This window comes from Vigna umbellata, chromosome 2 (genome assembly GCF_029865625.1).
Source record: "Vigna umbellata cultivar VRB3 chromosome 2, Vumbellata_1.0, whole genome shotgun sequence".
NCBI classification, from domain to species: domain Eukaryota; kingdom Viridiplantae; phylum Streptophyta; class Magnoliopsida; order Fabales; family Fabaceae; genus Vigna; species Vigna umbellata.
In genome coordinates, this window is record NC_142166.1 from 14,126,512 (window position 1) to 14,143,618 (window position 17,107).

The window sequence follows — 17,107 nt, forward strand, 5'->3', positions numbered from 1 at the left end:
AATTTAATTCTTTTCATTCAATTTATATAGTGTCACATATCAATTTATAATATTTTTTTAAGGTTTTTTTTCATGTATCAGGTCATGTCGTGTCGCGTCAGAGCTGTGTCCTGTTATGTGTGAATGTATATATTAACATGAGCACCATTTGATCATGTCACTGATTGTATCTTCAATTCCTATATTTAAAACTTTAATTCGACTGAGTTTTAATTTTTTTGAAATGGAGTAATGTTGTTTATGTACAAAATGGAATCAAAATTAGTTATTAAATTTAATTATAACTTTTATATATATATATATATATATATATATATATATATATATATATATATATATATATATATATATATGAGTCACCAAAATAAGACTCAACTACTTTTAGAAACACTTATTCACACACAAAAAGTAGTATATGTACACAAATTAATGATCTAATCACTCTTTAATGATCCTAATCGAACGTGAATTATTAACACTTTGTTCACTTGAATGGATTCAGAAAAAGTGATTGAATGAACTTGAGAGAATTTGAGGATAATATTTTGTTGTTTATTTGAGTGAATTTGGAGGTAAGTGAGAATGGATTTTGGAAGTAAATTTTTTAATGTGTCACGTCAATCAAATCCTACACTAATTCTCACAAACTATACTTCCAAATCCACTCAAATAAACAACAAAAAAATTACCTTTAAATTTTCTCAAATGCATTCAATCACTCTCTTCCAAATTTATTCAAGTGAACAAAGCCTAAATGTTCCTTGCAAGCTCAAAACACTCCATATGCAACAAATTTCTCAAAAGACTAGAAAAATGACAAATAATGAACTTACTCCATTTAAAAAAACTGATTGGATATAATTATAACATTTTAAGACTCTTATGACATATTCCGATCATCAAACAACCATATAGAATCATGAAAATTTTAGAAAGAAATCAAATGAAGAAAAAGAAAATAAATTTGAGAGAGATAATAATCTTTATAAAATAAAATTTGATTAACAAATAATTTTATTCATGAGTTTGAATTTATTAATAAAATAATTAACCTAATTTTTTAAGACCACTTTTAGTTTGTAATTATTTTCTATATTTGCTATTATTTTAAATCTTGAATTACCATGTTATACACTATTACAATAGCAATAACATAAATATAAAACTCTTCTCATAAATTCTTATCATAAACTCACGTTTGGTCTATATCTAGCTGAAGAAATAAAGAAAATAACATAAAAATTAATAAATAATTTTATAGAAAAAGTATACAATTTTTTTTAACTCTACCTTCCACTCTTTTTTTTTTCTTTAAATTCATTTTTTCTACTTCCTTAAATTTATATTGTAATCTAAACAAAAACAAGAATATAGAAAACAAACTATTATATACCATATTTATATTTATATCTATATTGCCTTAACAACTTTCTTATCTATAGACTAATGTTTTGAATTGTAATATAATATTGTTTAAACTAGACGTAGAAGAGAGCATGTCTAACTGTCACAACCACCAATATTGCTTTGTTCCAGTTACCATGTCACGGAGTCTTTAATGAACTCACTATATGGCTTTCCTAAACTCTTCAAATATCACCCTTCACACACAGCCTTTAGTTAGGACAAGAAATAATAAGAAAAAGTAAAAATTAGAAAAAAGAAAAGGAAAAGAAATTGATAGTAAATTAATTAGTCTGTGAAAAATTGTTGGAAGTCTCACCTTGATTAGATATAATATCAATTTATAGTATACAAGTAAATATAAATTTTATCTTTCAAAATAGTTTTGTGGGATTGAATTAACATATTACACCTCTCAAAGAAAATTAACGTGCAAAAAGAGGAAAATAATTGTTTCTTATTTCTACTTTTGTATGTTCCACATCCACAATGTAAGGCTTACCACTTTTAAAATTGAGATTCATGGTAAAAGCTAGACTGAAAAGTTATGGTGAATGGTTATACTTTTGCTTTCCGTCTAATTTATGCATATTAATCTAATTTAATTTATTTATTGTAATGTATAATTGAAAAGGAATAAAAAATAGTTTAACTATTTTGTTAGGCTAAAAAGTTTTTGAATTTGCATATACTTTTGTCTAACTGAATATTGTGAAACCCCTTTTGTTTTCCTAAAAACAAAAACAGCACCTTTTAGATTTCTCTCTAAAATTTCAATCTTCTCTTTCTTTATATCTCACTCATACCTCCTCCATTCTTATCTTAGGACCTATATATAGTTGAAATCACCGCAGAAAATTTTTCCAATAAAAAACTGAATACAGTAAGTTTCTTTGCTATCCTCTTTCTAGAATCGAATCTGTGTTTTATATTTTCTGGACTTTTTCTAAAATGCATGTTGTTCCTTACTGTTAGGATGGAATCCTACGTGTTGGTGAGTCAAACCATGCCCCAAATCATTGATGTGATATGTAATTAGTGAAAGTTGTAAAGAAGTGTAGAAGAGCTCAAGAGTAGCGTTTGAGGTGGGGCAAGCTAAATCACTAGTTTTTAAATGTTTGATATTTTAGTGGACTATTGAACTGGGGTATATGGTCTTCAATTTTATGAAATTAATATGCTTTAGGGTATTACTGTGTTGATTTTGGCTGAATTGATTTATTTACCACAAATTTGATGTGTTTGGAACATATATGATGCTTAAAATTGATTTTTTTGTCATCTGGTACTATCAAATTGTATAAATTTTGGCTATGCATCTTGCAATCTCCTGTCGAATTCATCAGGCTTTGAATCAGCAGCAGAGAATAATAAATTGCTGCTTTCTATGTTCAACAAAAAAATATATGCTAATGTGACAATTTTCCAATAAAGAATGGCAAAATTTTAATTCGAAATAAATATAACACATAATATGAATAACCTCCAGAGGAGGGGTCGACCATAACCCAGTTGCTTTCCAATGTCTGAACTTTTATTGGAAGCTTGAACAGACAACGGTCGTCTACAATAGCCTACCAAAACTTAATATTTCCTTCTTTAAGTTCACCCCATAAGGTGAACCATATGTCACCAGTTGTTCAACTGTTTCTGGATTTTAGAACTGTGAGATGACCTACCACCTTTATCTTTATAGGAATTTCTGGCTCCAGCAGTCTTCTGCCCCTTGCGAGCTGATGCTATGGCGCGTCGTCTTTGCTTATTCAAGCTCTTAACAAGTTCAGCTTCATTTTCCATTGCTTCTTCATTGTTTTCCTCCTGTGAATCAAAATTACCACCATTGAGGCTTTCATGCAAAGGCCGCATAGCAAGCTTTCTATATAAACTAGAATAATATAAAACAAGGAAGGAGACAATACAAGGAAATAATGTTGAACATTACGTCACTAGCAAATTTACAATAATAAAATGAGCCTTTGGTTGAGAAAAATCCAGATTAGAATACCACACAAGTAACATCAAGAGAAGAGAAGAAATGCACTAGAAGTCTAGAAGAGGATATGCATAATCCACGCTATTTCCCAAAATATTCATCAGGGATCAACGTTTAAAACTAGAAATTCTTTGAATTGAATATTATGAAGAGGAAAAGAAATCAGTACAAACATAGAATTGAGATAACCACCGATAAAGAGAATAAAGCATTGCTTACATTATCACTTGCATCTTCCTTTTCAGATCCACTGCTTTCACGTGCTTCACAACTCTCCTCTCTCCCCTGACTCTCGTATCCCTCGTTCTGGTTAAAACAAAAACAATTCTTCAATCAGCATGCATAATTTAACTCGCCCAACTAATGAACTAAGCTGAAAAAACCATGGCAGAGTATGTATGCCGATAGTCAATGGACAAACTAAAAACCAAACCAAATTTTGGATATTCAAATTTACATATCACAGTTCACTTATTATATCACAGAAGATACTATATTTAATATTTCGAACAATGAAAAATTTCAAGCTCAAGCATCTCAAGCACAGAAAGAAACTTTGGCATTGTTAGTAAGCTCTTTAGTACGAATCCTGCTAAACAAATATCAATAATCTTCCATCAGCATAAATTATATATGTTCGTCTTCACCTCTATAGCTATATTATGGTTTTTAATTGCAATGAGTTATCAGCTATCTATTTGCTCATTATCAAGAAAACATCTCAGCTCTTAGTTGCTATGTTGTTACTTATAGTGTTCTTTGTATTAAGTCCATTCTTTATTGGGATACAACTTTCTCAATTCCCCTCAATTCATAGCTCAATTTCTCACCATAAATCTCCCCTACAGGTTTGTATCCCTTTTATGACATTACCTGTTCCAACAAGTCTGAAGAATCACCGTCAATAGTGTCTGCTCCATTCAGATCTTCTACTACATCAACCTCTTCAGAATCTGAATTTGCATCACTCTCTGCCTCGACTTCAATGAACTGCACATATAGATATTTGAATACCTTTGAGGCTGAACCAAATACAAAAATGAAAGCTTACCAATCTACGCACTATAACCAAAAATAGGCAATTTTAATCCCCATGTATGATAACAAAATCATGCTTAACAGACGCTGGTTGTTAGCAGCTAAGCCAAAATACGTGAAAAATATAAAATGCAAAGTTATGTTGCCTTTCTAAAAGTAATCTCCATCTTCTTCCCCCTCTCACAAAGAACTAGAAAACCACTATACCCTTTGAATATCTTCTTCGTCCTTTCTAGTAAAGCCACTGGCAGCAAGTTCCCTATCTAGAAAACCAGCACTTCTTTCTATTGCAGAAAAACAGGGTTTTCCAACTTCATCTGTCCCCTCATCTGAACCATCAATATCATCTAAGCTTTCTTCAAAAGAAAGATTAAACCTGAAACAAAGAATAGGGAACAATATGAAGATAACTGATTTAGCAACCAAATACTAGATATAAAAACCTTTCAACAAGTTCAGAAACCAAAGATATATCAGCCGTGCAGTAAAATAGGACATGAAAACGAAATATGTATAAGATACCATAAAACAAATGAAAAATATTCAAATAAATTATACTAAAAAATACAGGAAAAAGAAATCACATAATATATTTTCACGACAGTATAGTTCATAGTAAAAGCTACAGGTTGGATATAGGTTATATATAGACGTAAGTTAGACAGAAAAAATCCAACAGCATAAATGCAAAACAAATTCCAACATGAAGGACATGACCTTCGAGGAATATCTTTATTTGATGAAAGGATGAGAGAATGAAAGACAAAAGGATAGAAACTATCCGGTGTTTGGTTAAGAAAGAGAGGGAAGAGAGAAATTTTTGAAATATAAATTTGAGGAAGAGCAGAAAGAAAGTAAAGTTCAAATTTTTATTTTTAGAAATCAGCTGCTCTTCTCATTTTCCTTTCACTTTCTCTCCAACCAAACAGGAAAAAGCATCATAGTTTGTGTTTTTTCCTCTTTATTTATTTTCTCTAACTTTCATCCCTTCCAAACATAGTGTAAGAATCAAGAGTCCAAATCCTCTGACCATGTCCTTGATAATTTGTACTAAATGCACTTTCTAACAAGTTATGCTAACTTGTAATGACAGACATCCGTAATTACTTGCTACTTAACTGAAGTTAAGCCTGCAGTTTGGGCAATTGATATGAGAATATCTTTTCTACATTTATATTTTCTTCTAACACCATTTTAGGGCTTGAAAAGACCCATTTTATGATCTCATATCTACAATGATAGAATTATGATACAAAGAGAAGAGAGAAGATCAAATATCAGAAGTCTGAACTAGAAACCTGGGTACAAAACTAGGTATAACCCATAGGTACAGAAGGTAGTGATTTCCAACACAACTACTTCCTACTTAGATTTAATACTTATTATAACAATTCATCTTATGATCTCATATCTATAATGATAGAATTATGATACAGTGAGAAGAGGGAAGATCAAATATCAGAAGTCTGAACTAGAGACCTGGGTACAAAACTAGGTATAACCCATAGGTACAGCAGGTAGTGGTTTCCAATATAACTACTTCCTACTTGGATTTAATACTTATTATAACAATTTTAAATTATATAAGACACCAAAATAGTAAAAATAATATGCAAAAGTGAAACTATTGTTGAGAAATACATTATTCCAAAATAACCACCTACCTTTTCCTGAAAAACTTAAAGATGCATTCAACATCACGGTCAAAGTACCTGAAACAAGGATAAATAATATATAGTAAGCAAGAATAAAATATACTCTGTTTTTCCCTTAATATGACAGCAATTTTTTACTATTTGAAAATTTTCAAAATTTTATTCACAATGAATACTGATTTTAAAATTAATATCCCCACACAACTTTCAAATGATAGAAAAAATCTAAGATAAATCTATAAGATTATACCAAAAAAAAAATTAGAAGTAGAAAAGTTCTATTACCATATTCTAATTCATAAATTGAAAAAAATGAAAAAAGAAATCTAAAAATCATATTAATAAGGTTTAACCTGTTGAAAAAATACTATAGATTTAAAGACATGTATTTGCATAAATGATTCAATACATGAATAAATTACAAAAAAAAGAGTCTTTCAGGGACGAAGCAGGTTGAACTATAGGAAAGAAATGTTTTATTTGAACACTGTATATTAGCCAATTAAATTCTTATTAAGTGTGAGTAGAATGCGAAATGACCCCTAAATTTTGTAAACTACATTACCAAATAACAAAACAAAAATTAGCAAAGTGACAAGATAGCTAGGAACTGTTATAACAAGTCAAAAGAAAATTATGAGAAAGACATACAAGCAGACACTTACATCTGTGCATTACGGTGTGACACGGATACCATTTGTGGAAAGTCAATCATGGTAATTTTTTCATCATCGCCAATCTACAATAAATGGAACTCCAAGTGTAAACTAGATTTGAAAACCAACCGTCTTACATTTAATGAAATAAAAATGAGAATCCTTTTTGGTCCTTATGCAGACAAGTCAAAGCATACCATGATATTGAATTCATTGAAATCACAATGAATAAGGCCATGTTCAGCCAACCGAACAACTAGACCAATAATTGTCTCAAAAACTGTCTCTGGATTCTGTAACTGCTTCACCTGTACACTGCATTTGAAAAAACAAATACACAAAGCAAGCAATTGTTAACCAAAAACCAGAAAAAAGCGTGAAAGAAAGACTAGAAACAAGAAAACCAGCTAAATAAAAACAAACGAAAGAAAAAATCTTTAAAAGTAGCACAAGTAATGAAGGACACCTACAGAGGATAACCCTGAACAAGTGACATGACTACACAATGTCTATTGTGTTCTACAGCATTTGGAACAGGAAAGCCATGGGTCTCTAAAGCCTGCTCAAGCAAACCATGCGTAAGTGACTAGAGAATCAAACAAAAAATAAAATAATTCATGTATACTGCAACTTGATAGACAGAGGGAGGAAGGTAAAACCTTCATAAAAGCAAATTCTTTAAGGGCAGCAAGGCGAGACAAATAGAGCCAATTATAACTACTTCGATGTCTCAAGTAGTCACGCTTAGATTTGACAGCTCTAAAAGAGACTCTACCAAGTCTATGCAACTTCATGGCCAAAACAGTTCCATCTTCGCGGGCAACCTCAAATATATCTAGCAGAGCACAAATGCCCGTAATTAGCAAAAATGAATGAAATGTGATTGAATGAAGAGCACCAAATTAAAAGAATATTAACTAAAATACCAGATTCCTTTCCAACACCAATCTGGCGACCAACAGCAACAAACACTCCTTTGTTCACCATAGTTTTAATGGCAAGAAAATCATAGCCAAGATAGGTAAGGCGGAATCCATCATCTAAAATCAATTATGCTCACAAATTAGAAGGTCAATGTAACATGTAGCATGCAAAATAAAACAGTGAAGCCAAAGCTAATAACAACAATTGGACACGTGTCATTCTGGAGTAGTGTGCAAAAGTTCACAAATCCACAAACGAAATTAATATTTGAAGGACAATGAGGGATAAAGAAAAAGGAGATGAATTTGCAGGTTCGTTCCTAGTTCTGAATATTCTCTTCCTCTGTTAATCTGTTTGTCTTCTCTCAAAATTCTTACAAATTCTTACCAAAGGTTTGTGGAATATGAATCATGACACAGATGGAGGAATGGAATGATGTTTCTTATTTCCAGTTATTATGCTGCAGAATTGGATATTTACCAATTGTTTTTGTATGGACTTCATACTGTTATTTGTATGTATTTACCAATTGTGACCCAGTATGAACTTAATACTGTTATTCACAATCATTAGCTATTCTAAACAATAATTTTTCTGCTGCTACAGCCATTCAAAAGAAATTCAATATACCTAGACTAATATGATCAGATTGTTCTTTTTTAAGGCAAATAATAATAGAGATTAGAAGGAACAAACATTTAGAAGAGTCATGATGCAACAACTTGTGCTTGAGAAGATTCTTCAAAACCTTGTACGTGCCTCCATGCCTACAAACATTAACATCAAACTTAGTAACAAAAATGAAAATAAAACATTGTAATGGGAGTGAATGCAGAGGAATATTGAGAGGTACTTGAGACGTGCAATTCGGTCTATGAGTTCCGTGGGCACAATTTCATGCTGCAGCCAAGGGAGAATTTCGTTAATTTGACCACAAATATTCAAAACAAATGATAATTAAATGGGAACTAAAAGCATTGAAATGGTGTAAGAGGTGAAGAGAGAGAAACGCACATTCCTCATGCCCAATTCAACAGAGGTGAGAACCCTAAAATCATCTTTGGATAGATATCTTAACACATCCACATCGAGCTTCATTCTGAATCGAGGTTAGTGCATGCGTTCAGAGGTGGCTTGCACAGAGCTGATGATAGGAGGGTTTGCTCGTGGATGAGGTGCCTCACTGAAGGGTGCCTGCAGCAGTTAGGTTAGGCTTCAATGTGAGCACAACAATTGGAAGGGACACTTTTACTTTAGAAATTTACATTTTAGAGTATGTGTTTCCCAGAATAGAAAAAAGGAGTCAGAGATTAGTACTGGTACATAAAGATGTACTTCAATCGGAATCGGCCTTGCACATTTCTTTGGAGTGTTTCTTTCTACATCACACAAATTTCTTCACTACTTCCTATTCATTTCAGAAAGTCCCTGTGACTAATAGAAGGTGGTAAAAGAAATTTGTGGGGGTTGGGTTCAAATGCATGGTTTGAGTTCTTTGGGAAGACGACGTACCCTTAACTAAGGGCGGCAAAAAGAGCCACCCTGGCCTCTTTTGGTGCCCCTGCAACTGGCCTGCCACAGTCAAACAAACTGTAATTCATGAGCCATCCAGCCACAAGGCGGGCTGGCCCGCCATTTCTTCAGTTTTTTCTTTTCAGGATTTTTCTTAGGTTTTGGGTCTAAGTTTATTTGTTTGCAGTCACGATATCACTTTTTGGACAGTAAAAAGGCAAGGGACACTGATAAAATTAAATAAAACTTTATTATTCCAACCAAACAAGGTTCAACACCTAACAAAATAAGGGCAATATTAATGTACTCCAACAAGAAGAATGCAATTGGATTCCTAAATGAAATAGTATCAAATAACATCAGGCCAAATGTCCATCCCTATAATATATTCATTGATGCACTAGGTAAAGAAGAAGGGAGAAAGAAGCCAAAAATGTGTGTGATGATGAAAGATGGTGTAAAACCTGATATTGTTAGTTTTAAGACTTTAATGGATGGGTATTACATAGTTAATAAGATGAAGAGTTAATAGGATGAAGACGACCAAAGAGGAATTCAATCCTATGACCCAGATGGGGTAAATCCAATGTATGTAAATAGCATGCCGGATGCGTTTTGATTGTTAAAACACTTTTGTCTCCTCTGAAATTACATTTTTACAGTGGAATTAATCGATGAATTTGAGAAAGGAAAAGCGAACCTAGAGTGAAAGATCCTTGTCCGCAATCAAGGGCTAGACAACGTCGTTCTGATTTTATTGGCTACGAAATGTGATTGGTTCCGTCCGTCAGTGGCAAGGCGACGCGCAAGATTCTTTGGCTCCGTTGGCAGTGTGTCGGTGGCGAGACCGGAAGGAAGGGGGAAGGTTGTGGAGTGGACCGGCGGCGATGCAAGATCGAGTGAACCAAACCCTAATTTTTTCCCAAAATCCAATTGAGTGGTCGGTACAAGGGTTTAGGGTTCAGACGATTCAGGGACAGAAGCAGTAGCAAAAGGTGATGCTGGTATACGCATGGGGTTCTCGTTAAGGAGTAGCGTTTGAGAAAAAAAAAATCACTGCAAGCACGGTTTCCACCTTTATTTCGTTAAATATCACACTTAAGATCAAGTTTACTTATACGACACTTTCCGGCTTTTTTTTTTATTTTTATAAAGTAGCGTACTTTCTTTAGAAATTTATAAAAGTGGGTAATTTTAAAAAATATTATTGATATGGGTAAATCATGTTAAAGTGACATGATTTTATTACTGTGTAAAAGTCATGATTTTAGTTTAAATTAAAACAATTTTAAAATTGAAATATTTACTTCAACATATTTTAAGTAGGATTGAGAAAGTGAATGGGTCAAACGGGTCGTGTGGGTATATTAAAAAAAACATGAAGTGGACTGATATTTTGAACTCGTTGGTCTATTGAAGTCGGATTTGCATGTAGTGAGCGTTGCTTCCTTCTCCACCACCACGATTCTTGTATTTCTTTAAATTCTTTTATTTTTAAAACTATTCTTAGGTTAAGGTTGAAACTTTATTATTTTTATCACAAATTTTTAATTTATTTTTTAAACCCTAATCTTTCCTCATTCATATCCTGGCAGCAGTTATATCTCTACTTCATGTCAAATCAATCTTCTTCTATCTAGTTGTATCCACATCAAATATGAATTTTTAATTATCTTTTGTTGATAAAGTACATAAAACTATCATGTATTCGATTATACCTAATAATTATTATTGAATTTTAGTTTAATCTTTTAAATTTGAATGATGAAAATAAAATTAATAATGAAAACCTATTAATCATTTAAGAATAATTTAAAATTTGTGTTCACATATTTCTATTTTTTTATTTAGACCTATAAAATTGAATTTATTTTGTACTAGATTAAATTTTTAGAATTTATATTTTGTTGTAATTCATCTAAATTTAATTTCTAAAAAAATTAAATTTATTTGCACTAATATTTCATATAATTTGATTTGAATTATACTTAAGTTTTTTTAATCTAATATAAGTTTATATTTATTTTTTTTAAATTAAAAAATATAAAATATATATGTGGATATCCATTGATATAAAAAAATATACTACAATATTTTTTCAGATACTCAACTGATAGCATGGTAATTAACAGTCAAATTAGGTACAACTAGGTAGAAGAAGATTGAGTAGACATGGGGTGAGGAGTCAAATTAGGTACAACTAGGTAGAAGAAGATTGAGTTGACATGGGATGGGGTGCAGCGGGTCGAAGAAATATGAATAGATAAAATTAGGATTTGAGAAATAAATTAAAAATTCATGATAAAAGTAGTTTGTACAGGCTTAGAGTTGAGTGGAATGGCCAGAATGTTGAAAGAAAAATACTTAATCTTAAATCAAGAAAGGGGTGTGATCATACAAGAAAAGTACATAATTTATAAATTTTTGGAGGACATTCAAAATGACATCAATATTTACCATGCATTTCAAAGGTCAATCCGGATAGATTTTCCTGTTACAAAAAGAACTTTTTGTACATGAATTCAAAGAAAGGTTTTTTTATTTTTTTTATTCTTAAATCACAAACATCAAAAGTTTCGACTTTTATTTGTTAGGCATATGCATTGGTATCATCCCTATATAGAGCAAAAATACATTCATTGTGGAGTCAGAATCTAAAAGAAGAAAATATAGTGAAGCAAAAATGTGGACCAAACCCCAACCCGCGGGAGTAAACATATACGGGATGGGTCATAACATTTAATTATAGGCTAAGTACGTGACAGACTTAAAGAGACTCAAACGATTCACATTGTCATCCCTAATTTTAAGCTAAAGTCGTACGCCCTAACAAAATTTCTTCGTAATCAAATCACGTCAAGATACATGATTTACCTATATTCATAATATTTTTTAAATGCCTAATTTGGTAAATTCACAGAAAATACACTCGTTAAGTAAAAAGACTACACTTTTATATGTAACTATTAATTTGAGTGATGACATCAAATTATTTGGTTTTTGAGAAAAAGTTGAAAATAATAAACATCTATTTTTTTTTACAATAATAACACTTTTATAAAATCACTTTATTCTTAATAGTTTTGTATATCTTTATTTATTGCTTTATAAATTTAAAATGTTTAATAATTTCCTTATATTGTTAATCGTAAATCAACGTTAAATTTCTTTTCTAATAACATACGTAACCATGTTTAATTATTATTGAGTTCAAATAAAAATTAATGAAATTAAAGTGTTTGTATTAAAATTATTTTTTTATTATCCTAAAAAACATATAGTAATACTTTTTCTCACAACACTCTTCTTCTCATGTTATATTAATAACATATAATATAAAAGGATAAAAGTTAAGAGAGATATACATAAGTTATTTTCATACTGTCAAATTATTGAGATAAGTTTTACTAAGTAAACTAACGTTGTAAAGATATATGAGAGTATTGTTTGAACCTTATTCACTTGTGACTAAAACAACCTTAGTGTTATTCATGTACACAACCAATCTTGACTAGACTTAAGTATTATTTAAAATCCAACCACTTATGAGAATTATTTGGAATATCGTCTTAATTAAATTAATGTATATTAATTGAAACAAAATTAATCATGGCTAAACATTAAATATTATTTGCAATACAACTACTTCTCAATAAAACTTTAAAACTTGAACGTTTACAAAAAAAATAATATAACATATCACATGGTTACTAATTAGAAAGATGATTCATTATTTCGACAAAAACAAGATAAAACACATTCTTATGTAAAACTATGAACATGACATTCTTTCTCGCAATTACAAGACCAATGATCGGTTAAGAAAATAAGAATTTGTGCACATATTTATTTCAAGATTTTTTCAACCTTCTTCGTAAAGACATTATTTATGTAGAATTTGAGACGAAAAGAGTTATTGCAAAATCTTCCTAGTGATTTTGAGTGTCTAATTATACTATTGTCTCTTTTTGCATCTAAGCATGCTTTGAAGTTGTAAGACAAATTAAATGATTTTGATTTAACATTGAATCCATGTTTCTTTTTTGACAGCACCTCTAAAACATGACAAAGCTTCACAAACTGGGTTGGTAGTTTCATTCCACAAAAGTGACGTACATGGTTTGGTACAACTAGCTAACTTAGCAACATTAACATCCAAGCTTTTTCCAAAAAAATGTTTATGTGGAGTAGCTTACAAATGTTCTTTAAGAGATTTTGATGTCATCAAAACATTGTGAGATCCTCTTGAAGAAACATACATTCTTTGCAAGTATAAAATGAACTTTTGTTAGTTTGACGAATAATATGAAATGCTCAAAGCTCTTGTTAGTTTTACATCTTTAAGATGTAACATTTGCATATGTTTAGCTACACAACTTATGTCACTTGAACTAAATTAAACACCTAGTGTGACATCCCAAAATATATAGCAATGTATATACGTAGAATGCATCGATTATAATAATAGAAAGCAGTTAAGGGTACACAATAGATGGAATTAAGGAGTACAGTTATCCAAGTCTGGCTGGAAAACTTTAAAACTTAAGTACAAGTTCATAATTCTCCAAAATACAAGATTGAATAAAGATTCAATGGGACCTAAAGAGTTTTTCCAAAATACAGATCATGATAAAATGAAGTCTAGAAGTCTTTCAAAATGAAGAGCTATTTAACATAAGAGCTGGTAGAAATCCTAAGCACTAGGTGCTGGGTCTTCCTCAACTTCCAAAGCTTGCTCCAAAGGTACATCATCACCTACTGCTCACATCCAAGGATTGGATGATCATCGCAAGGGGAAAGCAAACACATGCAACACATACAAATGCAAGGGTGAGCTAGGTCTCAAACAATCATACAATTCATTTTCAACCAATCTAACATTTACCAGAATATCCATACACATAAGTCATCATAAACATTAGCATTTATTTCATAAAACTCATCAAGACAAGCATCCTATCATGTTAAGACTCTAGACACGTCCGGACATAGAATGTATGTAGAGCTGGGGCGGGTTGTGCACTTGTGACGGCCTCTACTGCTTTGCAAAGCCATTGCCGAGGGGTTCCACCCGACCATACACAAGGCTAGTCCGTTACCGCGGAATAGACCTCCAGTGATAGCGTCTACCCTAGGACCTCCCACTACTCCCACCACACGCGTCAATCCTCTCTAAGTGAGAATGAAAGACCGTTGGAGTGTTAGGGATAACCCCCCATATGGAAGCCTCTTACATTCATTCAATACACTAACTGATCCCACCGAGAGATCTAATTTCCGATTAAATCCGACCATTTTAAATGTCATGATATTCCATTTGAATCGACAATGTACATCATAAACCACTTATAACCACACACTTTCAACCAATTTGGATCACCTAAAAATACATTCATAAATTGTAACTGAAATATTTAAATAACATAGCTTACTGGAATGAGAGGAAATAAAACAGAAAACACCACCACTTAAATGGACGAACCCTGTTTGGACGGACGCCAAAAGCACTTGGACGAACCCTATTTGGACGAACGTCAAAAGCCCTTGGGCGGACACTGTTTGGACGAACGTCATACACCCTTGGACGGACACTGATTTGGACGAATGTCATACACCCTTGGACGGACACTGATTTGGACGAACGTCATACACCCTTGGAAGGACACTGATTTGGACGAACGTCATACACCCTTGGACGGACACTGATTTGGACGAACGTCATACACCCTTGGACGGACACTGATTTGGACGAACGTCATACACCCTTGGACGGACACTGATTTGGACGAACGTCATACACCCTTGGAAGGACACTGATTTGGTCAAATACTAGGTCGAACGCCTCCAATATGAACGCTCGCTACTACTTATGGACGCTCGCTACTAATACAGCCCCTGACCGAACGCTAATTAAACCTTCAACTGACCGAACGCTACTCAGCACATGGCATGACCGAGCGTTCAACTCCGACATGGACGAACGCTCAGTTTGCACATTCTGCAGAATTTAATTCTGCAGAATTCTGAGAATTCTGCAGACTGTATCAGAATCTCCCTTGGCCATTTCTAACCACTTTTCTCAACTTCTTAGACTCTTAATTCTCGTTTTAGACTTAATTAAACTTATCCAAATTATTCTAAACATTTATACTACCATTTTTAAGTGATTAAAGTTCACTTTCGGCCCCAAAACACTAACTTCAACAACTTAGGGACCCAAATTTGATTCTTACCACTTTGCACCTATCTTGTCCAAATTAGTGACTCAAACAAGTCACAATACAGTGGGTGAAACTGTCCCCACAGTCCAAAAACATGACAAACCTCATTTGCTCAAAATCACTACCTCACTTCCTCCAAAATGACCAAAAAGTGACCTTAAGACACTTGATTTTCCTTCCTATCAACACCACAACAAATTTTACACACCAAAACAGTTCCAACATACATAATTCATCACTCAAAATCATCCCAAACAGTTCATATCCATCAATCACCAAATTCACGTAACACTCACACTTCCATACATGCATTTCAAGTTAGCAAAATTCAAAATTATGCTTCCAACAACATACCAATTTGAAAATCATCATGCATTCACGTCATACAACTAAACCGAAAAAGAACTAGCTCCCCTTACCTCAAGTGTAGACAACCAAGCTCAAGTAGGAACCCTAGACCACTTGCTTGCACTTTCAAAATGTTAGAATCACCTATAAATCATCAATTGATGATAGAAAACGAATCTTAGCACCAAATAGAAGCTAGATTATGGAAGAAAACGAAATGGGTTGCATGCAACAAGTTCAATCACATGCTTACAACCCTAGGGCACGTGAGAAAGGGGGTTTTCTTACCGGTTCAGATTAGAGAAAATCGATCGACTAAGAGCAACACCCGCTACTTTGTGATCGTTGGGGCAGCACCTAATCGAGAATTCAATGGTTCAGTGTGAAGAATGGAAAGGGAGAAGATATAGGAGGAGGAGAGAGCTTGCAGGAAGAGGAATGGTTTCTCAGACAAGAGGAATGAGTTAAAAACCAATGTTTCCAAACTAATGTAATTTTATTTTAAAGTACTCAACCTCTCATCTTTTGCCACTTGTCATCCCCTTTTTGCTGACTCAAATCCAAGTCCTTACACCTGGATCTAACATAATTTTATACCCATAAAAGATTGTGATTCCTCTTGTTTTTAACCACAAAATAAAAATCATTTATAGATCTATTAAATTTTTATCTAGCAATATACACATGGATCATTAATTATCACTTTGTCACATGCCCTTAAAATGTTAGATTTGACTTTAATTTTGACAAGAGTGCCAAATTTGCAAATATTAAAATGAAATTCCCAAATAGTAAAACCTTCAAGTGTTGAAGTAGTGGTTCTTCTTTTACATGACTTAAATTGAGAGAGATCTTTGTTGTAATTTTTTCATTATTGTGATGTTATCTATAGAAATAAGGACATATTATTTTTAAGAATCCTAAATTTATGGATTTCTTATATTGGAAATCTTCTAAATAGGTGTTTTAAGCAAACATGTCCATTAAGAGAAACAAAAATACAATTAAAAGGACGTGGATGATAAATAGAGTGATTTTTACATTAAAAATCTTAAGTTGAAGTTTTAGTCAGAAAAATGTTATATTATTGTAAACCATATGATACAAATAAGAGTCGTTTGTGAGATACTCATAAATAATAAAAAATATTTTCATTCAATAATGTTCCAATGTGAAGAAAGAAACTCACATAGATTACTAGAAATCCAAGTAACATATAAAAAAAAATACTAATTGAGTTATAACTTATAAAACTAATTGAGTTAGTGGTGTTGCTTGAAAAGACTTTATATGCTTTATCTAAAACTAAATTTATGTATTCATTATAAACCAGTGGCATTGATTATAATAATTATA

The 17,107-nt window shown here is 32.2% G+C and overlaps 1 protein-coding gene across 3 annotated transcripts; it reads right to left on the bottom strand.

Moving 5' to 3' along the window:
• Positions 1–2,732: 2,732 nt before the first annotated feature.
• Positions 2,733–10,263, bottom strand: LOC124824092 (serine/threonine-protein kinase rio2-like). 3 transcript variants are annotated; one of them, XM_088106244.1, is made up of 16 exons: positions 9,883–10,263; positions 9,183–9,242; positions 8,994–9,078; positions 8,685–8,864; positions 8,524–8,570; positions 8,367–8,437; positions 7,673–7,786; positions 7,406–7,581; positions 7,217–7,305; positions 6,944–7,061; positions 6,756–6,829; positions 6,100–6,147; positions 4,643–4,811; positions 4,271–4,387; positions 3,617–3,703; positions 2,733–3,222 (listed from the first exon to the last, which is right to left on the bottom strand). In XM_088106244.1, the coding sequence occupies exons 4-16, from the start codon at positions 8,766–8,768 to the stop codon at positions 3,034–3,036; spliced, it is 1,383 nt and encodes a 460-aa protein (XP_087962370.1). In that variant the 5' UTR covers positions 8,769–8,864; positions 8,994–9,078; positions 9,183–9,242; positions 9,883–10,263; the 3' UTR covers positions 2,733–3,033. The 3 variants fall into 3 exon arrangements, with proteins under 3 accessions (XP_087962370.1, XP_087962371.1, XP_047152414.1); XM_088106245.1 differs by having other exon boundaries at positions 8,988–9,078; XM_047296458.2 differs by lacking the exons at positions 8,994–9,078; positions 9,183–9,242 and having other exon boundaries at positions 9,883–10,262.
• Positions 10,264–17,107: the final 6,844 nt, after the last annotated feature.

Coding starts and splice junctions, on each gene's coding strand:
- LOC124824092 (XM_088106244.1), bottom strand. CDS start 8,768: ATGAAGCTCGATGTGGATGTGTTAAGATATCTATCCAAAGATGATTTT. Junction 8,438..8,523: donor GACCGAATTGCACGTCTCAA/GTACCTCTCAAT, acceptor TAATGTTTGTAG/GCATGGAGGCACGTACAAGG. Junction 6,830..6,943: donor TCAATGAATTCAATATCATG/GTATGCTTTGAC, acceptor CATTTATTGTAG/ATTGGCGATGATGAAAAAAT.